The sequence below is a fragment of the Epinephelus lanceolatus genome, chromosome 11 (genome assembly GCF_041903045.1).
Source record: "Epinephelus lanceolatus isolate andai-2023 chromosome 11, ASM4190304v1, whole genome shotgun sequence".
Lineage (NCBI taxonomy): Eukaryota > Metazoa > Chordata > Actinopteri > Perciformes > Serranidae > Epinephelus > Epinephelus lanceolatus.
The window spans coordinates 12584458-12608647 of record NC_135744.1 but is presented as its reverse complement, the minus strand read 5'-3'; the positions used below and the strand labels follow the sequence as shown (position 1 = coordinate 12608647).

The 24190-nt window shown below is 40.8% G+C and overlaps 1 protein-coding gene across 2 annotated transcripts in view; it reads right to left on the bottom strand.

The window, feature by feature from the left end:
- Nucleotides 1-24190, bottom strand: part of ppm1e (protein phosphatase, Mg2+/Mn2+ dependent, 1E) — a 76240-nt gene that overhangs the window by 17231 nt on the left and 34819 nt on the right. For both annotated transcript variants that reach the window (XM_033644829.2, XM_033644839.2), the window contains exons 3-5: nt 7407-7528; nt 2761-2960; nt 417-605 (exon numbers count right to left, since the gene is read on the bottom strand). In XM_033644829.2, coding sequence (XP_033500720.1) covers nt 417-605; nt 2761-2960; nt 7407-7528 — 511 coding nt within the window. The remainder of the gene's footprint in view (nt 1-416; nt 606-2760; nt 2961-7406; nt 7529-24190) is intronic.

Below are 24190 nucleotides of genomic sequence, written 5' to 3'. Positions count from 1 at the left end.
GTCTTGACAAAATGTCTGAAGGGTTACTGTTGGTTCCAAAGGTACTATACTGAAAGTGTTTGGTGGAAATGGGGCTTTAGTTGTAGTATTACTGTGCACTGTGTGGCAGGCTTACTGTAGCAGTGGTGGCAGTGGTGACATGGCAGTAATCTCAGTAATAGTAGTAGCCATAGAAGTAGTAGTAACAGTACTCATGTCATTGTTGTTATTATTTGCAGCTGTTGTAGTAGTAAAACTAGCTGTGGGAACATTAGCAGAAGCAGCAGTAGTAGTGGTATATATTGGTACATAAATACATTTCAGTTAATATAATACATGATAACTTTTCATAATCCCCAGGTCTCCACTGCTCAGACTTCTGTGCAGTTCAGCGTAAATAATAGTGAATGTGTTTTGTCGTTTGCAGGTGAGGTTACCTCTCGTGAAGCCTTCTTCACAAATTGTTCGTCCGTGGCTTTGAAGGCTCTGCAGAGCGCCTCGATGGGGTCCTGGCCGAATGATTCCTGATGGACTAAGTTGACATGTAGGTGGTTGGCAGCGAAAATGGCAGCGTCCACACCGCCGTGACCGTCAAACACAGCAAAGTAAGCCTGTTCCTCCTGATCCTGAGAGACAATTGAAGCCAGTCAGCAGGGTTGAATTTACACATTACCCCGTTAGGACTGCAGGTCTGCAGGTAGGAAATATAGTGATTGGAAACAGACACTCAAAACAAATATGCACATGGTGAAAATGACAAAGTTCTTTGCATTAAAAATGATATAATAGCTGTGTAACAGTGACTTTAATGCACATCCTGACAACAGGAGAATGCACAATGAAAGAAACCCCACTCACCTCCAGTTTTACCTTTATACAAATACAAATACAAGAACACCTGCAGGCAGGTATGCTGGGGTCAGGACACAACATTTAACCACAGGCACATGAATCAATGCAGACTGTTAGGATGGATTTCTGTGCAACTGGTCGTCAAAATAGACAAGATAGATAAGTTACAAACTGAGTAGAGAGGCTCCCCCACAGCCTTAATAAGAAGTGTCATATGATCACTTTCTCACTAATCATAAAAACATCATATTTTTGCAAGAATGTGAAAAACTAGAATGTTCAATTACAGACTGTATAGGCTCATTGGGGTTATGCTACAGTACTACGTCACTGCATATTGAATACTATTTAAATTTCATTATGTGAAAATTCACAAAAATGTAAAGAAGAAGATGTACTTCAGTAACACCTGATGGGAAATTCAATTGTTTCACCCTGTTGTCACACACACACACACACACACACACACACAGGCCTGAAATACACACACATGCACAAATGGGACCTATACATGCGTTAAATGGAGAGATGTCAGAGAGCAAGGGGGCTGCCCTTCGACACGTGCCCCGTTGTTGTTGATCTTTATGATTTTTTTTTATCACTTAAATAATTACTATTCCTATTATACAGCGACTGTTTGACTGGTCATCAGTCATTTGAATGTGCTGTCAACCATCACTGTGACTTCTGACAGCTGTCAATGAGCTGAGGATTGTGGGTCATGATAACCAGAAAAGCATGCTGGCTTGCAGACTGCAGAATGTAGAACATCCTGGTATGTTTGGCATACTGCAATCAGTGTTCCTTAAAAAGTCTTAAGTATTAAATTTGATTTTGAAAATTTAAGGCCATAAAATGTCTTAAAAAGTCTTTAAAAAGTCGAAACTTAGAGCAACAGAGACATGTCTGAATACCTAATCAAATCTACCTATTACTGTATCTTGTTATATGATTAGTGATATGATTTTATTACTTTATTACTGGTAATGCAGTCTCACTTTTGTTGGTACTAAATGGTATTAATTTTTCTTTGTTGAGGTCTTACAAAGGTCTTGAAACGTCTTAAATTTGACTTTAAAAAGTCCGCAGGAACCCTGTGCATTTGACATACTGTGTACTGGGACAGTGAATCTTGTGTGGCATACTACATGATATGGTAGTGTGTGTACTGGCATGCCCATGTAGTGTCTGCAGGAAGCCGACCAGTGAGCCATCTCACTTCCTTCTAATCTCTGTTGAGTTACACCTGTGCTGCACCGACCAGGGAGGAAATACAAATCAGTACAGCGACGCTGCCAGTCAAAGTTTTCACAAATCAGCGTTTTTTGACCACGCTTAGTAGCTTTTCAAACTTCTGGGCAGCAGATAGTGTGTTATGGTTCTGTGCTTTGATAGCATTGGTAGCTCTTTATTATTAACAAAAACTGAGACAAGGTGTTGTATAGGCTGCTGAAAGTGTCTGACCCATCTTTAAATCTGGCCCAGTTGAATTTGTAATTGAATAACCTGGTTGAGATCTATTAAGATTGACTAAATGGATTTGTGATTTATTAAATAACTGTTTACAGTAGATGGTTTTATGAATTATCCTCAAAGCTGATCTTAATGACAGTCACAATGATTTATTATGAATTAGTTTTATCTGCCTCCACTGTACTCAGCAGCTCAGTGTTGTATTGTTTTGTTTTTCTTTGATATTGTCATAGTCTTCGTAATTTGCTGCAAGCAGCAATTAGCAGTGGTCCTGACACAAAGCACTGAGACCTTTTTGTTTTTGTTCCATGCTGTTTTTGTTATACTTCAACTCTACCCTAAAACTACCTGAATTTAAGAAATCATCAGAAATCAAGCTGCCAAACTTGGAAGACAGATTCAAAAACTTGAAAAGGTATGAAGATGTTTCTAATGGCGTGAGGAGGTCTTATCTACCTGAATGTTGAAGAGCGTGTTGAAGTCAGGGATGATGACGTGTTTGTCCTCCATTTTGCGCCTCATGTTCTTGATGGCATGGATGGAGGTTTCGTAGTACGGCTGTGGACGGCGGCGGAAAGGAAGCTCCTTCAGCCAGAGGCAGCACATCTCAAACAGTCTGTTGAACACCAGTCGGGCCAGCTTTACAGACTCCATCTCTGACACACACACACACACACACACACACACACACACAGAATCAGTCAAAAAGCTTCAGTGTACAAGGCACAGTGTAACTAAGACATAGCACTTAGTAGTGCAGTCCACTTCTGTATGTTCAGTGTGTTCCGACTACTTTGAGTTTCACCAATATAAAATACGACTACGCTACTTCTTTGTTATACGAGCCCCTTTTACACTGTCTCTTCAAGGCAGGAATTTTAAGCCGTTATTCCGTCTCGCCGGGGAGACAGGGTAGTCTTGGTAGCATCAAGACGGCCTTCTGGTTCCACTTTTGAATGACATCACAGACTACCACTGACTGCTGGTGTTGAGAGATCATTTCTCTCACGCAGGCGCAGAATGCACGTACTGGCTGTCTTTGCCAAGTGTCCAAGTATGGCTGAAAGTGAAATTATTACCGACTCTGCGGTGGCTCCACAAAAAGGAGCAGCTTCAGTAGTGTGGAATAAACTGTGGCGTCCTGAATGTTTTATGAACAGCCCCGGACTTCTCAGACTCTTTTAGTGACTTACCGCTCAAAGGGAACTCATTCAGCGGCTCCTCTGGCAGCAGCACAGCGTGTCTCCCTCTCCTCTCTCGCCATGCCTCAAGGGATTTTGTCATAAACCTTTGGTAATGTAAACCTATGTGTAAAAACTCCATATATGTGAATGTGTGATAGTTGTGGTATCATAACAGCCTGTCACAGGTTACAGTGTGATGATTAGAGGAGAAATGGCAGAGCATAAAGGTCCAGGTGGGAATATATATAGATCCCAGGGGACATTTTTGTATTTGTGAGCTTTAAATATTGTGATATTATTTTAGGGCCACCCCTTGGTGACACAACAGTTGGCTTTCGTTGCCGCTAGTTTTTTTTATGTTGGTTTGGTGTGTCGACTGTTGACAGGACACCTCAAACTGCACACAAGGTCAATTATGACTCTTTCTAATATGGAAATCTGATCAGTGGAGATTTTATATTTATAAACTTTTCCTCAAGTCCTTTTCCTCAAATCCGTGACCTCATCACAGTGTAATGTCTGCGAGCCAAGCAAGAGCTTGTGTGCAGCTCCAGCAGGAGAAACACTACTGTATATATTCAGTGGGCTGCATATTGCAGAGGTAGCCCGGGCACTCAGAACTTTTTTGGCATATGTGCCAGGCGAGCAGTTCTCATTGGACTGAATAGCCGCCATCTTGGGGTCCTTTATCAGGATCTAATAATACATCCACGGCTGCTCCTGTCAGAGCTACAGAGGTCAACATGGAGAATACCAGTCCGTGGAAGGACGCCAAAATAAACTGTGCAACGGAGGAGTTCTGCACTGCAACATAACAGCCTAACTGTTTGGAGGGTGAAAATGATGGACCTGCGCAGTTACTGACACTGAGGTCGTTACCACGGCAACCCATGCAGATAGGTTGGTGATGTTTGGACACAAATCTGATCTGATCATTTGCAAATAACAGTGTGGGCAGTCTGTCTTCAAGATCTGATTTGAGAAACAAATCAGATTTGCCTGCAGTCTGACTGTAGCCTTGAGATATAAATGTGTCTCTCATATTCTCTCATGTGGATTTAAACAGCTGGACAGTCAGACGACGGTAGTTAGAGGGATCTTAGGAGGTAAATTAAACTGAAAGGTTTTAATTTAGTTTTTCTACTGTGTCAAAAATTTAATTTTGAAAAGTCCCCATCCCGAGTGACCTGTTTTACTTTCTCAGAGAGGCAGATGAAATTCACTGTCATTGAGAAGTTAGTGGAACAGAGGCAAGCCCCGAAGTGGCATCAGGGCTTCATCTCTCTGTGATAACAAAGACACAGGCTGTGCATGCACATGGGCTTGACCTACTAATGTTAGCTGCAGGTATAATAGTCTATCCTGCCTTTGCCAATGTCCTCTCTCTCACGCTGCTCTCCCAAATATGGTATCAGCGAGACAGATACAGACCAGCCTACATCGTGTCCCATTTCCTCACCCTCACCCCTCCACCTTCTAAAAGTACATGCACATCAAACAGTGCCCCAACACTAAACTCCACCCCCTCGCTTCATAATGAAGGTGTTTGAGCGCTGCATCTGGCATCAAGAGCTACACATAACACCTCGCAAACAGCTGAAGGAAAAACAACAGTAGAGTGCAGTGAAGCAACATCAAACAGGCTGTAATCGGCTGTTACACAACACAGTAAGTTCTTACTAAGAGAAAGCGCGCACGCGCACACACACACACACACAGTGAGGTGTGTTTTGCCACTGACAGGCTCAGATTGTTATTCTAAGTGTCTGACAGCATTTTTGGAAAGGATCCCTACAGAGATAGAGCTCTTTGTTAAAAAATAAGATCCCCAGACTTGGCACTTTTTGGACCAACACTTTTGGTGTTTACTGTACGATGTTTAAAACAAACATTGGGGCACTAGTGGCTTAGTGGTAGAGCAGGCGCCCCAAAGCATTCACCTCATTGATTGTCAGATGCCTTATTCTTCTCTCTTGAAAGGAACAAATACCCCCAAAAGTCACGAGATGGAATAGAGACTCTACCGCAAACTTCAGATAATCAGATACACTCATGGGCCCTGATCACACAGAAAGCGTTTCAGTAGCTGTAGACGGCTTTTTGTAATTGATTTTAATGAGAATGAAGCTATTTGCTCACTGTTTTTGTGTTGCTACACATTGGCAATGTATACTGCTTACAAATACGTGTCAAATGAAAACTCGATAAAAATTGTTTAAATAAAAAGGAGCAAGATCCTTTTTGTCTAACCAGGAACAGCTCCGAAACCGCTATTGCCAGACCCACCAGACTCCATTTAAATAATCAGTCATTTTAGTGTGTATATAGCCAGTATATTTTTACATCTAACTGAGTGAAATAATGGTTTATATCAGCCAAAAATGAATTAGTGATTGTTGCAACAGTGGAGAGAAGAATCAAGACAGTTTTTGTGAGTTTTATTTTGTTTCTATCAACTTTAAATGAAATGTGTTTAATGCTAATAAAATTACGGATTATTTACATGGAGATTGGTGTGTTTGACGATAGTGATTTCAGAGCTGTTTCTAGTTAAATAAACAGATCTTGCTCTCAAATAAAAGGTCTATCTCTGTAGGGATCCTCTCCACAACGCTGTCAGACACTGAGTAACAATCTGAGCCTGTCAGTGACAAAAACACACAATTTTAGAGGACGTATATTGAGGTGGCACATGCCACCATTGGTTCCATTGGAGCATGTTTTGCAGCTGCAGGCTGCAGCGCTCTCACTCAGTACTGGACCAATGTCAAAAATTGTGTTTGATGTGAAAATATGCCGGTTCCATACACTCTCAAATTTGGTTTGGTTTCGGTTTGGCGATTGCAATTTCAATGCTGTTTCTGGTTAAACAAAAAGAATCTTTCTCTTTAACCCAAAGCTCTGTCTCTGTAGGGATCCTTTCCATGATGCTGTCAGACACAGAACTACAGTCTGAGCCTGTCAGTGGTAAATTGACAGTGCATATTGCCACTTATATATATTTCAGCCCGTTTCGCAGCTGCCAGCTGCAGCGCTCTCACTCAATACTGGACCAATTTCAAAAATTGTTGTCTCCATTAGTCACTTAGACAGAAAACCATGGGAAAACAAGGTCTAGGTTGAAAATGACCAAAGTTACGCTTTAATTAATAACTTCATAAGCTCTACATTTGACGTGTCTTACAGGATAAGGCTGTTTGTTGTTGTCAATAAACCCCATGAAAAGACCAAAACCTCCCTCAATACTTCCCCGCCCTGCCTGTGACACTCCAACCCATTCCTACTGAAGACATAAATCTTTAAAAACAGGTTACAAATATATAGTTTAATTTTTAATTCACTTTTAAAGGCTCAGTAATTTCCATAACAGCTGGCAGCTGCAGTTTTTGGCAAACACTACTCACACAGGAGTAAATAAATAGTGCATTTGTTGTCTCTTTCAGACACACACACACACACACACACACACACACACACACACAATCATTTGATCAATTGTTGATACAAACATGCTGATTATTGCAGCTTTAACAGACTGCTGAATATAATTTGTATATATATTTGCATGCTGTATAAAGTTGCGAGTTCAACATTATCTCAGCCTTCAGTCTGCTCGATGTATTTATAATAGTATTCAAACTACCTCTTTAATAGGAAGATGATTAAAGGCAAAGCCGGATGGTTATTTTAATAATAATCTGTTGGCCTGTGAGTTTGTTATGGAATCTACTTTCTGCCCTCTAGTGGTCAAATACCACTTAATGCAGCTCTGCGGGGGAGAACTGGGACAAAGCCCTGGTGGTTAGATGCCTGCTGTGTATGTGCGTGGGAGACCTAATTTGTCTGTGCCTCTGTGTGTGTGTGTGTGTGCATGCAAGAGAGAGAGAGAGCAGTCTCGTGGGCTCCTCGGGGACTCACGTGGTAATGGGTCAGCTCCATCTTCTACGGTCTTATTGAGGTGGTGGATGGAGAGGTCAGACTGCAGGAGGCTGTCTGCTGTGGCTCTGGCAAGGGCTGCAGCCAAGGAGCACGGGCAGTTACTGTGGTGGGGAGAGACGACACAGTTATGAATGGGTCAGAAACAAAAATCATATTATGATAATCCTCTGCGGAGATCAACAATGCCTACACTTGGGTACATGCACATAATCATCCGTTTTTTGCCCTTATTCCAAAAAAGACAATATTCCTACTAAGCTGTTCACATGTCTAATAAAAATGGATATTTCACTAATATTCCCGTTTACATGCAGCTGTGCAGTCTCCAGTTAAAGAGCCCTTACATGTCGTTCATCATGAGAAACTATAGAAAGAACAGCTGGAGCCGCTTGTCTTTTTGCTTCTTTGCATTAAAATACAGTTTCCTACTTGTGGCGAACTTGTTGGACAGTCAGTACGTTTTCATGACATTAGAGCAAATCGATTTATTGTGTTGGTGTGACTAGAACCAGACTTCTAAAATACATGTAAGTAGGGCTGCCCCCTAATAAGTCGACCAGAAAGGTAATTAGTTGGCAAGATTTCATTGGTCGCTTAGTCCCAGAAAAAGAAATTAGTTGGTTGAAAAGATATATACTCATCCCTAATTATAACCTTTATATAAAGTTAAAGTTCACTGAGGTCGCCCTAACAGGGAACAATCACACAAAACACATTTTAAAAACAAAGACGATAACCTTAAACAGTTACATATCAGTGGTTTTTGTTTATGGTTTTGATCTGTGCAAAGGTTGGAGGATCTGTGATGTGTGTTGAAGGTTGTTCCAAGAATCAGGAGCAATAAAGGAAAAGGTAGACTTCCCAAGGTCAGAGCACACTCGGGGGACTTGAAGCACAAGCCGGTCATTTCAATGAGTTTTAAAGGGGCCAGAGTTCCAATCCAGTATTTTAGAGATGTAAGGTGGCAGGTTTACAAGGCTTTGTAAATAAACAAATACGGTACCAGCGTTTATTATATCTTCCTGCAAGAGAGGGCCAACCAACCTTATAATACAGAAAACAATGCTGAGTATCATGGCTATCACCAGGAATGAATCTAAGGGCAGAATGATAGACCATGTTGAGGGATTTACGAATGGAAGCAGCAGCATGTCCATAAATTACATTACCACGGTCAAAAACCTTTTTCTGTTTCTGTACAAGAAGTTAATTTTCTGTGTCAGTTTACTCACAAGATTAACATTATGGAGGTAAAGTGTAAATTTCTCATCACGCCAGATGCAAAAGTAGTTATAATTCATAACTCTGTCAACATTAGATCTATTTGCAGAGGTTATACGCTCATTATTGTAATTAATGTCTCTGGCAAGAGAACAGCATGGATATTTGCTTTTGTTTTTGTTAAACAGGGCCTTAAAAGGAGAGTTGCAAATTGTCAATGGGTAGTTGTACACTGTCAGCAATAAAACACAAACCTGTGTCATCAGCAACTTAACAAAAGTTGAAAATGGTAAAAAAAGACAGGACACAAAATTGACCCCTGCAGAACACCTTAGCTAATTAGAAGTACTTCAAATGAAATATATAAAGCATGTTAAAAAAAAAACATGAGTTGACCAAAGGGCTGTACAGTGAAATGACACAACATGGTAACAGCAAAACGTAAGAGAAGTAAGTAACCCAAAAACATGCACAAATAAAAAGAAAATAAAGCACAGAATAGTGAGATCTGAAAATAAAATATTAAAGATAAAACAGAAACCTTAAGGACCGTCAAAGGCCTTAGAAATCATGTGTCTCTTCAGCATAGATTTAAATGTGTCCACAAAAGGGGGGCACTTAATTGAAAAGAATATGTTGTGCCAAAGCTTTGGGGCAACTACTGCAAATGCACAATCACCCTCTCCCCTTAGTCTGGATCGCAGGACTGCCAGGAGCAACTGGTGTGAGGATCTGAGAGATCTAGTGTTGGAAAGGGGGCAGTGGAGCTCAGCGATGTACTTGGGTGTCAAGCCATGTAAGGCTTAAAAAACCAACAATAAGACCTTAAACTCAGACCTGTAGTTGACTTGCAACCAGTGCAGGGATGCCAGTACAGGTGTGATGTGGTCTGTTTTCCATGTAACAGTTAGAAGTCTGCAAATACTCAACAGTAACTACAAAGTACAGCTGATGGGAATGTCATCAGTTTTGCAGGTATTTGGTCATAAAAACCTGAAAAGCACCAAATTTTTGGGAGAAATTTAAAAATTAAACCAGAAGATGGCATGAGATGAAAAGCCATGGGATCTGTAGCCTACAGTTCGGCTTTATCTTCTAACTATCTTTGTCTTTTTAACCTGTTGTTGCTGCTGAGTCAGTTTGACATCCTGGATATATCCTTCAAACACAGACTGTAGACCCCTCTGTCTGCTTCTCTCTGGAATCACTCTTTCATTTTTCCAAAAATATGATAATATTTCTTCAGGGAGTGCAGTTAGTGCAGTTAGTTACAGTGTGGGCTCCATGCTTACTGCGACAGCTTGCTGGACTGTCACAAAGGGCCAGGGCTTAGCAAAAGGTCAATTATCTGAAAAATTAGTACTCACAAAGCTGAAAACAGGTCGATTTTTCTTTATGTGTAGTTATCATTATGAAACAACAAAAGATGTATTCAAACATAAGCAGCAGTCAGGCTGATATAACCTGCACACAGTAATATGAGCAGTGGGTAAAGACCACACAACATTTTCACTGAATGATGGAACAATCCAAACCCCTCTGATCTCTGCATACCACATTTCAAACTTTTTAACTTTACTCTTTTAGGACTTCCTGTTTGACCCACAAATATCTTGTCAGCTGGAGCGAGCTGGTGCCAGTAATTTGTGCCTTGGAGAATTTTAAAATGATATAACAGCTCTTTTTGAGAGCAGCGGTACATCACTACATCTGGCTGGGACTGTGTGTGCGACTGTGCTGGAGGAGGGAGGTGTGTCCCCTCTTAAGGTTAACGAGAGTGTTAGGGAAGAGGAAGAGGAGGAGGAGGAGGAAGAGAGGGGTCGTTTGAAGGACTGAAGGCTGGCTGTAAATGAGTCACCGAGATAACTGGGTCACCTCCAGATGCAGGTAACCATGGTAACCCAACTTCAGGATGCTGTCCTTTACAATCAAATTAAGTTGAAAATAAACCTGAACTGACGTTACGGCTCCTTAATCAAAGAATGCTGCAGTGCTGTAGTATAGAAATATAAAAAAAATACTTATTGATGTCTGTGCTGAATAATAATCTCTCCTCAAATATTTTTATTCTTGATACACGTTCAACAAAGTAATGTGGAGCTTTGATTGAAAGCCTTTTTGGGTTACATGGCTCGTTCATGAGTCAAATAACAGGTCAAAGATCAGGTCAGGGAAGCAGGTCAGGTTAAAGTCAGGAGAGAATACCCAAGTCTGCGACTTTTTAATTAATTAAATTGGGACAACAGGTGGGAGATAATGAGTAACACTCAGAGAGTACTTCCCCAAAACTTCCCCAAAAGCAGATAAACGTGGGAATAAACTCGAGTAGCCACACTGTCTGCTCTGTGAGGATTTACACCAGAGGTGGGACCAAGTCATTGTTGTGCAAGTCACGAGTAAGTCTAAACTCTTTGCACTCAAGCCCAGCGCCCAAGCCCACAATAGCACAGGCGACGTGTGCAGGCTACGTGTGTAGGGTCAGCACACAATCCTGCTTTAAGCTAAGCATTAGCTTGTTAACAATGTTGATATTAGCTGTGACTAACTGTTCTTTGTGCAACTTCAAATGCTCCACAAAGTTGTAACTTGTACTTTGATGTTTGAAATTTTTAACCTACATTTTTGCATCTGCAATTTTTTTTTTTACAAACACATGTTTTGTATGTAACTAAACCTTGTGCTATTTGTAGCCTGTCAAGTACTTTACAGTCAAAAGACTCAAGTACAAATAAGGTCACTTGGTTGTGGTTCAAGTCAAGTTGCAAGTTATGGTTTGCAAGGCTTGATTTTCTCAAGTTGAAGAAAGTCCACACCTCTGATTTTTGCTAAATGCTCATGCAGGTATGCTAACACAGTGTTAACAAACTAATGTTTAGAGAGTACAAATGTGTTAGTTTAGCATGTTAGCATATATGTTAATTAGCACTAAACACAAAGTACAGCTGAGGCTGATGGGAATGTCAGTACTTTTGCATTAGTGTTATGGTCATACATTGCACAGTTTAAAATTTGACCTGATGATGGCATGAGTGAGTTATGACCGTAGACTGAATCACACTGTTTGTTTACAATAACGTCTGGGTAGAAACCCTGAATTGGCACCGAGCAAATGCTGCTTGAGTTGATTAGCTTTTAGCCACCTAAAAAAAAATCAACATCACTTTAAGTGCATGTTATATTAGAATGTTTCCGCTACTTTACCGTACAGTCAGACAGCTTTTTCTGACGGGGAACGAAAGCTGTTCTCACAAAGCCACCAGAGTCCATTGACAAAATAGGTCATTTTACTTTGCAGTTTACTTTACACTGGAGTTGATGGTCTACCACTACTCGAATTGGTTAGTGTGTGTGGTAAAGGAGAGAAGATATTCACAGATTTGGTTTATCAAAGACAGAAGCAAAGCAACACAGTACATAAAATAAGGACAGCAGGAACGTTAGATAGGTCGCTCCACCGTGTGTAACTATATATCTTTAAATGTTACAGTTATGGCTGAAGATGACAACAGAAATAAACAGGTTTGCAGATTTCACATAACTCTACGACTGGAATAAACTGCCAGTTGTCTGCCTGAGAGGGGCTGTTGTTTACAGCGTGATGGTCACAGTGACTCGGTGTATTCATCCTGAGGGACTCATGAATGTCTGCTTAAGATTTCATGAAAATCTGTTCAATAGTTTGAGAGATATTTTATTCAAAACCACAAATGTGAACCTCATTGTGGTGCTACAGGAAGAGTTAGAGGACCTTCAGAGTCATTGGGGTTCATCTTTTGGGAACCATGAATGTCTGAATCTATCCAGTAGTTGCTGAGATGTTACAGACTGCTTGCTGTCCATAGAGCTATGCAGCTAGTATTAAAAAATACAATACATGAATTACTAAGATAAAATTAAGATTTTACATAAAAGGGTCTGTTTTATTGATATTTTTTTGTCAGAACTTCTCTTTCCTCCTGCTCTGTGATCCAACCCCTTTTTTGTGCATCCCACATAACAGACCGTTTTATTTCCTAATATTTTACTCTACACCACCATAGATGGAGCTCTTGCTGGTTCATTTTAATTAAAAATGCAGCAGTGCGCCAACTGAATCCTCAAAGATACACTCAGTAACATGTTAGATGGTGTGATGTTGCACACTTGAAATAGTCATCGCGGTGTGTTTAATTTATCCAAATAAATGACCTGAGGTTGGCTGAGTACAACACAGGGACACACACTACAGTTAAACAGCATGTATTTAGTGTGAGAGGGCCTGTGTGGCTCTTATGTGAAATAACATGTTGCAACCACTGAGATGTATGAGAGATGATGTTTGTGTTTACAGCTATGACTGTGCTAGCACCAGTATTTTAGCAACATGTGGTCACAGCAGATCTCTGCACCGGCTTCTGCTTAGTTTGAGTATTCATTATAAATTCTTGTCCACGGCTTTGTGTCATAGCGTTCTCTGACATGCTTCGTCATTTCGGGCCTGTCAGATCTCTTAGGTCATCTGTTGAGCATGCAAAGTTGGTGAAACTGTAGTGGGTTGAGAGACAAAGACCTCACAGTGTCTTCCTTGCATAATTTCCAAGAGAAAAGTCCAGAATAAAAAGAGGAAATAAAACAGCACACAAAACAATGACTTCCCGTTGAAACAAAGCAGTCCTCTTTCGAGAAAGGTGTGCAAATTTTACACAATTTACTCCCCACGATTACAAGACATTAGCAACGTTTTAAAGGAAGAAAATATGTTTTAATGTTTACCCTTTAGAATAAAAGAACCCACAGAGGATTTACAGGATTTTGTTATGCCCTGTTCTATAATTTAGCTCAACAACATATACACACAAGCAGCTGTCATTAGATCCACCCAGTAATTATAAAGCTAAGTTAAAGCATTTGATCAACTTGTTCCATATCTACACTTACATATTCCTTGGTCTACACCTCTTCCATCGGTCATTTTAGACAGAACAGCAAAGAAAGAAAAGGAAACAAAGGAAAAAAGGCAACAAAAATACTAAGGAAAAAAAAAAGATCTGTCCTTTTCCTCCTCCCCTCATGCACAACACATGTGAACAATTATAGAAATTCATCTGTAGCAATGAACCAAGGGATTCTTCGGTTTACACATACGAAGTCCAACCTGCTTGGCGATATGTCCTCAATCCAGTTTTCCCAAAATCTATGAAATTTGTCCAGTTCCAGTCTGGAAGAAAAGATCAACTTCTCCATCACATACTGTATATATCACATATAACATCCACCCAGTCCTTAATCATTGGTGCCTCTGTCTTCAGCCATTCTCTGGTGATAGCTTTTTTACTTGATATTAATATAATCCTCAACATATATTTATCTCTAATTCTTGTAAGACCTTTATTCATTTTCCCTAAATGTAATGTCTCAAATGTAAATGGAAATTTTACCCTCAGTATACTTTACATACTTTTCCTCAGCTGATGGAGGGGCAGCCCTAGAAAACATGAAAATGATCTGCTTTATTTGCTCCGCATAATCTACAGCACCTTCTGTCTTGATATTTTTTCCGTGTTGGTGTTATAAAGAATCTTGTAACATCTTTCCATCCATATTCTCTCCAGGATAAGGAGTGTTAAATGTGTTCTCAGCATGTGAACACACACCTAAAGGTCTCTGCGCTGCAATTCCCTTGAATTGAAACATGCCATATAAACAGTGTTGCTTTGCATTTACTATTGTTAGTAACAAAAAAAAAAACGAAGTGTACTCTCCGTCTCTTTTCCTCTGCTCTCTCGGTGCATTGTAGTGTTGGAAAAAGTTCAAATGTAAAGTTGAGACACAACAGGGAATATTCCTCTCTCCATGGCAACAACTGAAACTACAAATAACTCCGCTGACGACCATCTCACATGCTGTGCAGAAATAGTTAAATGTATCAAAAAGGCAATTACTCATTTTCATCCAACCTGACACTGTATCAGAATATAATTCAGACAATTTGTGACGTATGTTCTCCAAATCGTGGCAGCTCCTCTCTTGCATCAACATTTTAACAATAAAGAGTCAGTGATGGACACTTAAGATCCGACTCACATCTGCTGTTGACATTTGATTTGAACAGCATCCCTAGAAATTAGGTTGGACGATCCCACACCTCATGATTTACGACTAGTGCCATCATTCAGTGACTTTGAAGGTGGAAAATTTCCATTTCGCCAAACAGTGATGGTCCAAATGGCTTGCAGCAATATGTTGTGATTTTTCCTGTTGAAAGTGTCCAAATTTTAAACTGCAGCCACTGTTGGCATCAGAGATCAGATTATCTGGACCAGAGATATGTAAATTCAGTCTTGCAATAAATCTCCCTCACTTAGAGACTTACTTTTTCCTCGGGTCCTTGATTTTGTTCTCAAACTGGGTCAAGGGCTAGAAACATCAGGAACGGAGGAGTTGAAGCTTGCCCCCATAATGCAGTAACCATAGTAACCTCCTTGAAAATGTGCCCGCTGTATGGGTGAAATATGTTCTTATCACAGAGAGTATAACAGCTCTGTCGAGACAAGTTATGTAACAAACCTAAATTCAAAGTCAGTGCATGAATTCAACCATCACTTCACAGACATCCTCTTATTCTGGTGCCACCATCAGGTCAGAAAATCCACCTTGACAACACTGGCATCAAAATGTGGGTCAGTACTGAGTTAACTTTAGCCAGTACCAGTGGGCTGTTTTGACCCAGTGTTAGTTCTATTTTTTATTTTACTGTTGGGTTATTTGGTCCAGTTTTAGACACAAGCTCAAGTTTTACCTTAAAACTGTCTAACTAAAGTGTAAGCTGAGTTTGACATTTAAAACTGCAAAGGATATTAACCATCACTAATAAATACTAATAAATACTGACTGTAGAATGTAAAGAAAAGAGCTACAGCAGATATAATGGTTTGCACAATCCAGTCGCCAGAATAAATGCTGGCATTGTACGTTTCTACAAACCACAGATATGTTTCATTTGTACATTATTGTGTAGCAGATACATTGAAACTTTAAGCTTCTTTAAGTTTCCCCCCGCTAAAAGGACAGTCTGAAGTCTGGACGTATTTTGGGTTTTATAAGGATGCTGAGGGGAAACTAATTGAAGATAGTCGCCCTGTCTGCAGGAAATGCAGAAAAAAAAGGGGCATAACACTTCAAATCTCATGAGCCATCTCCGTGACCACCAACCACAACTATACAGCGAGTGTACCTGTGCCTAGTACACACTACATGGTTTTTCTGTCCGTTCTGTAATGACTCCACATTACACGATTGTGGAGTCATAAAATTGTGCCGTGACTTGGCGGACAGACATGACACACTACACGATGGTCCACACCAATTATCCCCGGTCGTCTTTCATGTCATCGGGTCATTCTTGTCCTATTTTTATTACTTTTACTATTATTTCAGTCACTGTGTCTGTTCAAGCCGAAATGTTGTTGTAGTCACCTAAAAGCGCCAGCAGATGGCAGGAGCTACATTTGAAGTACCGTACGAAAACATACAAGTTACTGAATTCTCTACAAGAAGTTCCTGCAAATACAATACCGCGATAATAATGATAACCGTGATAATTTTGGTCACAATAACCGTGATATGAAATTTTCATGCTGTTACATCTCCAGTCTCGGTAAACAACCACCACTTCTTTTGGCACAATCCCAGCAGGAAACGCAGCTATGTCTCGGTAAAAAAAAACAACTGCTTGTTGTGGCACTATCCCTGCTGGAAAAACAGAGACAGGTTGCTGAAAAACACCCACATTTGGTGGCTAAAAAGCCGCTGGAAAGGCAGTGACATCCATACAGAACAAGGAGTGTAAATTGTGTCCGGCTTCACTTCACATTGGAATAGAATTTGAAGGGAACAAAAACAGTGACCAAAAACTATTTAAATGTTAACGGTTGTACACAATATTGTTGTTGTTGTTTTTTTGTCATCACCATGTCGACTTGCTTGATAAACCTATTCAGAAAATAATGTGATATTTCACTCAGGGATTTCTTAATTTGTTGCAAGAAAACTGCACTTTCAAATGTAACTGTCATTTTTTTTATTCGTGCCTTTGTGTTCAGTTTAATGTTCAATTTAGTGGATAAAAGAAAGTTGGATTTTTATATTCAACATTCAGTTTATTGTATTAAAACAGTACACTGAAAGCAGCAGAAAAAAAGAGTGCTCTTTAACATCAGTTGATTTATCACAAGAAATGGCCACGTTTCCCAGATCACTCTTAGCGCTAAGAAGATCTTTCACTAAGAAGGAGTTGTAAGATCGAGCTGACCCACTCTTAACAGCCTTCTTAGTGACCAAACGCTCACAGCTCCAGCCACCGGCAGGCACATTAATATTACACTAAGCGAGGAGACAAACAGTGCGCACCGTATATATTTTGATCTATTTTATACTTCAGATTTGTATTGTTTAGCATTAATTGGTGACAGAAAAGAACGAATTTCTTTCTGCAGGGAAACGCGTGTCCTTACTGTGCATATTGAATCTTGAATCTATATGTTTTATGAAGACCCTGTGTGTGCTCAAAGCTGTGGCACAAATTACGCACCGAAATCTGGCGGGAAAAAAAATAAGAAGAAGAAAAATAAGTATGAGGAATAACAAGTGTGTTCCTGTATGTGCTGTGCACATCAGGCTGGAAGAGGCACGTGCGTCATGCTTGAGGCACACATTATGCACACTTAACAACGTTACAATTTCATTTAGCAGACGCCTTTATCCAAAGCAACGTACATCTGAGTGTTAATACAACAAAAGCAAGATCTAGTTAGAAGAAAACATCATGATTAAGTGCCCAAAAGCAAAGTTCGAGTCCGATAGGACGTAGGTGCCAACAGGCAGTGCACAGAGGCAATGAGGTTTATTTTTTATAATGTAAAACATCTGCAATCTGTTCAGTCAAGTGCAAAAGTGTTCATTTTACATATGTCATGAGTAGTCTTTAGGAATAAATCTTGAAATTATATCAATTCCCTGGGACCATCTGTGTGTAGATTTGACACCCTTACTTTATAATGTGCAATGATTCACACAACACATGGTTGAAAAGGAAACCAAGTTTATTCAAGATAGCCTAAAGCGGTGGGACCCCTCCCGTCACATGGGTTCTGCATCACCTGCAGGTGCAGGTGGTAATAGAGGGCCGCCGGTTGAGGCCACCCCGCATGTGGACGCCGGGCCTTGCTGGTGCGGGTTGGCACACGGGTACAGACCTTGAGCTTGAGAGTGTGCAGGGGACGTCTTCGTCGGGCAGGCTAATGCTGAGGGGTGGAGATGTTGGTTGAGCTGCTCTGGCCCCGCTCCCCAATGGCTCATCCTCACCCGAGTCACTGTCAGACCAGAGGCCCTCGTCCCCCAGGACATCTATCCCCCACTTGATGCCCTCAGAGGCGGTCTTGCCAATTATTGACAAGACCTTCTTCTCGTCAAGGGTGAGGGTAGTGTTGCCAGGTCCGCCACCACCTGTGCCCTGGCTCTCTCGCCTGGCCCTGGCAGCCCTCTTTTTCATTTGGCTCTGAAACTCCTGCTACTTCTTTCTCACCGCCACCCAGTCTTGCAGGCTGCAGGGGCTGGAGGGAGCCATTTTTTCAGCGATGGCGCGTTAAACGCGGTTCTTGGCCACTAAATTTTTTTTCCCTTTTGTTCCGCCGAAGAGTGTGTCCCACTGCTGCCATACTTCATCCACCAGGATGGTCATCTCCTCTGGGGTGAATGCAGGTGACCGCTTTTTCTGAGGCCGTTTAGTGTGACGTCTGACAGAGGTTTTCCTGAGACCTTATGCCTTTTCATCTAAGGTCTGACACTGAAGCCTGACACCTGAGGATGTCCTAAAATGTATGCCGCACTGGCGTTTTGTCTGATTCTCAGTGTAGATTGATATAGTCCATAAATCTGTCAATTTTGTCCTTTAATGAACTGGTCACGTTAAGATGATCAATAGCAGAGACACAACGTTGATGAATGCAAGTAGGATACAATATGGTCAGGATACAATGCAGGTCCTTAAGTTCATTTATCCTTTCATCCGTCTTTCATATTTTTGTTTAAATATAATACATTTCCTCATGATTCTCTTACCAAGACTACTTCTTATTTAGTTGTAGTCTTATTTTCGTCATGAAAATAGGTCATTAACAAATAGGCTATTTATCGTCTTAGTTTTTTATTAGAATTATTAGAACACACATAGGCTACACATGAGCAGCAGGGAATTAGTGTGACTTATGCACTGATGAAGTGGTGGGTGATCGATGTGCCTGACATCAATTGATTTAGGCCTAGTTTCAGTACCGTGGCAGTGGTCAGCTCCTGTTAAGAGCGTCTTAAAGAGCGATCTTAAAAGCGATCCTAAGAAGGGCATTAAGAAGGCATCTGGGAAACACTCGTATCTTAGCGACGCTTCTTACCAAGGACGTTCTTAACTGCGCTCTAAGTCCTAAGATCGCTCTTAACTGGGAAACGCGGCCAATATCATTACTGCCATATTCAATAGCGTTTCTTCATATTGCATATCTTCCTTATATCACGCAGGCCTATTGAATTAAGATTCACATGGGCATGTTTATATTGTTTAGAAAACAGATTTGAAAATGTATATCTGTCCTTTTAAACTGGATTATGTTAAGTATAATACTGTTTTTTGGAATTTCTGTTTGACGTATAGTCAGTGGGAGAGGATGTGTATATAAGGGCCTCATATTCTTCCTCACTCCCATCTGAACAATATCTTCAGCAACTCAGACAGATTTTTGTAATGTCTCGACCTCTGCAGTATTCTCTATGAACAGAAACATACAGGTGAACTATCTGCACAGAGCAGTACACTTAAGGTACGTGTATGTAGGAGGTTTTTATTTTTATTTTAGATGCATAGGAAGTCTGGTTGTTGTGTACTACATCATACTATATGCAATCAAAATAAAGAGACGTATAACAATGTGCAGTAGATGAAAGAAGACAAAAAGGAGATAAAGATGGAGAGATGAGGGGGTGGGGATGTCGGTATTTGGGTTTGTTCGTCACAAGTGTCCTCTCCTCCATGTTTCCATTCATAGAAACATTTTCCCCTCGATCTCTTTCTCTCCTCTCCTCACTCGTTCCACCACTGGCTGCCCTGTGGGGGTGGATGCTGAGCTCAGAGGCTCTGATTGGCTGCAGGTCACACAGGAGAACGCAAGGCGCACCAATGGCAGCTCCCTGTGGCTTGTGCATCACAGTGAGGTCATGTGGAGCGGAGGAGGATTAAAGGAGAGCTTAATCTCAGTTCACACCATCACACTGCAACAACACGACTGATGGCCAGCGCTGGTTCAACTGGTGGACAGATTCAAATATTCAGAGTGATGCGTTTTCTCTAAACTCTGTTTGTAGATGCTCCATTTTACAGTGTGCTCTGTGGATTCTCTTCTGTCTGTCTCCTAATTTTAATATTTGAAAATAACTGGTGGTAAATATACGGTGAAGACTGATGTACACAAACATACACAAATAATCCAGTACAACAAAAGCAACACATCCTCACACCTCAATAGCAGGTTTGGCCATTTGCCAGTTATTCCCAAAACAACATATATGTCCGCTGGAGAGGACCAGCCACAGGCGCTTGTACTGATGGTTGCAGTTTTAATCATGTGGTTACCCCAAAACTACGTCAGTAGGTTTAGGTTGAGAAAAAATATCATGGTTTGGATTAAATATGTACATTTGTTATGTTGAGATTGGATTTCACACGAAACAGAAACAGCAGCCTCCTGGGTGAAAGTCTCTTTATAGGCTATTATGTCACCTGACTTCCTCCTTTTCTCCCATCATAATTCCTTCAGTCACTAGAAGTCATCACCGAACAGTCAGTACATTTACATGACATTAGAGAAAACAGATTTATTGTGTCAGTCCAACTGAAATTGTACTAATTTCTAATTTCTCAAAGTCAGACTAACACACCCAGATAATGTGATTGGGAGTTGAACTTGAAATTATCACCTTACAGACATAACAAGCATCACTGTTGTCTTCTTTCTTCATGTAATGAAGCTTTGGATCATTTATTCCTCTCAACCATGACTCCTTGTTGCAAGTTCCCAGCAAGGCAGATGCATGAGTTTGACATCTCCGTTTTGCAATGGTGCGGCATCTGCAGTGATGCAGCCGCTGTGCTGGACCGTCGCGGTGAAGAGGGAGCTGAGCCAGATGGCAAAGCTTTCAATTTACTGGTCCATCTACGCCTCAACCCTCACCTATGGTCATGAGCTCTGGGTAGTGACCGAAAGAATGTGGTCGCGGATACAAGCAGCTGAAATGAGTTTCCTCTGTAGGGTGGCTGGGCTCAGCCTTAGAGATACGAGGAGGAGCTCGGACATCTGGAGGGAGCTCGGAGTAGAGCTGCTGCTCCTTTGCATTGAAAGGGGTCAGTTGAGGTGGTTCAATATCTGATCAGGATCCTCCTGGGCACCTCCTGTTAGAGGTGTTCTGGACATGTCCCACTGGTAGGAGGCCCCGGGGCAGACCCAGAACACACTGAAGCGATTACATATCTCATCTGGCCTGGGAACGCCTCGGGGTGCTCCGCTGGGGAGGGGGGACTTCTGGGGTGCTTTGGGGATGGATGGATGGATGGATGGATGGATGTTATGCAACGCGCAGCTCGAGGGAAAATTATTCTGATGGATCGGACAATTTGGAACTGATTTTCAACTTGAACTGATTACAGATTGTCAATTTGGAACCGGTCAGATACCCATCTCGTGCTACAGTCACAGTTTCGATATTAAAAAACAAAGAAACCACAGTGTTCCAATTCAAAGGGCCTTGACACAAAAAGACAATATGATCTAAATATGAATATTAGAATAGATTACTATGGCTACTGTCATTATTGATTAATCTGCCAATAATTTTCTCACTGTCTTTGTTTAAGTGTCTCCTAAAAATAAACTTCTATTGGGGAGCATACCGAGTTTATCTGAGCTTTCTGATTTATTGCTATCTTACTGATTTTAATTCCCATTTATTATATTGATTTTAGTTTTGGCTGTCTTTATTTTATCTCTTACTTCGGTAACATTTTAGTTTGTTTCATTCTCCTTTAAATGTGTTTATTATACAGCACTTAATAACTGTACTTTGAAAGGTGTTATATAAATAAAGTTTATTATTACCCTAAAACTTAAATTAAAAGCCTTTAACTAGCCCGGTGTGGATACATACAGTATTTTGATAAATAAACACCTGTCTTAATTAGAGGCCTGTCCCAAATATAGGCCTGGGCTGTTAATCTATGTTTTACAGTATTATTATTGTATTTTACTTTGCATTTTTACTGCTTTTTGCTCCTGTGATTTGTTGCTAAATTGCATTTAATTGTCTCAGTACTGTGTGCAATAGCAATACAGTTGAATTTAATCAAAAACTGTCTGTTGCAGAGTCGATGGTGACGTCTTCAAATGCCTATTAGTTGACAAAAAAACAGTCCAAAATCAAAAGATATTCAGTTCAAAGTGATAAAAAACAGAGAAAAGAAGGAAATTGTCACATTGGAGAACTATTGGTATGCTCGCCTAGAAAAATGACCTGATGATCAGAATGGATTGAATTTCCTCGTTTAATGGTGATATCTTCTCTCTAATTCTCACAACATATCCCCCACGCTCGCCTGTTTAAAATGCGCCCTGGCTGTAGCTTCAACTGTTATATGTAATATTTGGAGTCCGAGGTGGTTGCTGCCTTCTCCCGTGGCCGTTGCCACAGTCTGGTGTTGCTTTTGTTCCCTCGTGTGGTGCGTTTAGCCACAATAATGGTGCAGGGAGGCTTTGACAGGCTGCTGGTGGTGATAAAACTGGAGAGCTCTGAGTGTATGTGTTAGCAGATGACTCATGCATGCAGCCATGTTTTTTTTTCTTTGCTTTCTACAAGCTTGTTCTTTTCTACAGAATTAGCCCCGGAGTGGAGCAACAAGGTTGTTTCCATAGCGATACAGAAGCAAGTGACTGACAGTCAATGGTGTCAGTCGTTCTGTTGCCAAACCCACTGAAAAAGCTCCCACTTCATTATTCTAAATATTGAACCTTTTCTGTGCCAAGTGGAGGTGAGAGTGTGGATCCACTGGAACGCACACTGCTCTATTGATATGTCTCGTAGCAGACATTCCTCATATGAAACCTGGAAGAGACATTTCTGGGAACACTGAGGGAAAATCCTTTAGCTGCTTCCAATCTCACAAATTTATTTTTTTGATCCAATCTTCCAATAATGCGGTCAAAAGTAAATTGAAATTTTAGTGTGTTTCTAACAACTGCTGTTATGTGAGCGCAGTATTCTCAAGAGAGTGGAACAGGATTACATAACACAAAGAGCGCCAGTAACCCTTAAATCATAGCATTTTACTGCTGCTTCTCCCCTCAGATGGCTTTCAAATGACTTTGATGAATTAATTTGTTTCCTCGGTCCACACACACACACACACACACCATGTGGCGCTTTAGTCTGTTGCTGGGCTTTCTGGCATCTAATGGTGAGCAGTAGGAATCCACTCAGCTCAATCAAGGTTAAAACCTTTTTGTTCTTTGTTTCTTTTTCAGGTTTTTTTTTTTTTTCAGGCATTAAAATAAAAACGTGTGGATTCAAATGTATGATAGGTATTTTATTTTTTCTGGACAGTGCGCATTCATCAACATTAAAGGAATACTGAACCCGCAAAGTGACCATTTATTGATCTGTTGAACCAATCGGAGCTGATCAGATCAGATCAATGGATGAGAGGAGCAGCTGCTGCAGAGACCAACTCTCTGAGCCAGTGAATGAACGGATATGTTTCACTGTCACTGTGCCTGACGTGTGCCCAGAGTGCGCTCTGTGCTGTGAGAGTATGGATAGAGGAATAACTTAACGGTATATATATTTCAACAGCGCTCCTAATTAATGGCCCAGCTCCAAAAATAGGAAGTCAGAATGTGGCAGCACATGTTTTAATCGTGGTGGGCCGCCACCAATAAATGAATGTGCGGGAAACCCTGAACATTTGATCAAAACATCCGTTTACAACTGGTTTTGTTGTGTGTTGGTCTTGAACAGTGCTTTGCCACAAAATCTTCCTCCTCAAGATAACAAAGTCAGCTCATATTTGTGTCATCAAAAGAGAGACTGTGGGCTGTTCTCTCAAGTTTTCATTTTTGTAACCACAACAGCGAAGCAGCCCCAACCTTAACCAAGAAGTTATTTCAACCCAAACCATGATATTTCCCTCACTCTAACCAGGTTGTTTTTGTGACTAATCTCAACCAAACCTTAACCAGAGTGTTGTCACATCATAAAACTGACTTATTTTCCAGTTTCTCAATCCATGTGGTATAATAAAATAAGTAGCACTGGTCTGAGGGACACTCGATGTGCACACAGTCTCACCGCTCATTTTGATTTTATAAATACTTGTTTACATGTAGGAAATGATGTATGCATCATTAATGCATTGGGCCTCTGCTCTGCCGCTGTAAATACTCAATAGAGCACCAAATGTTCCTTAATCC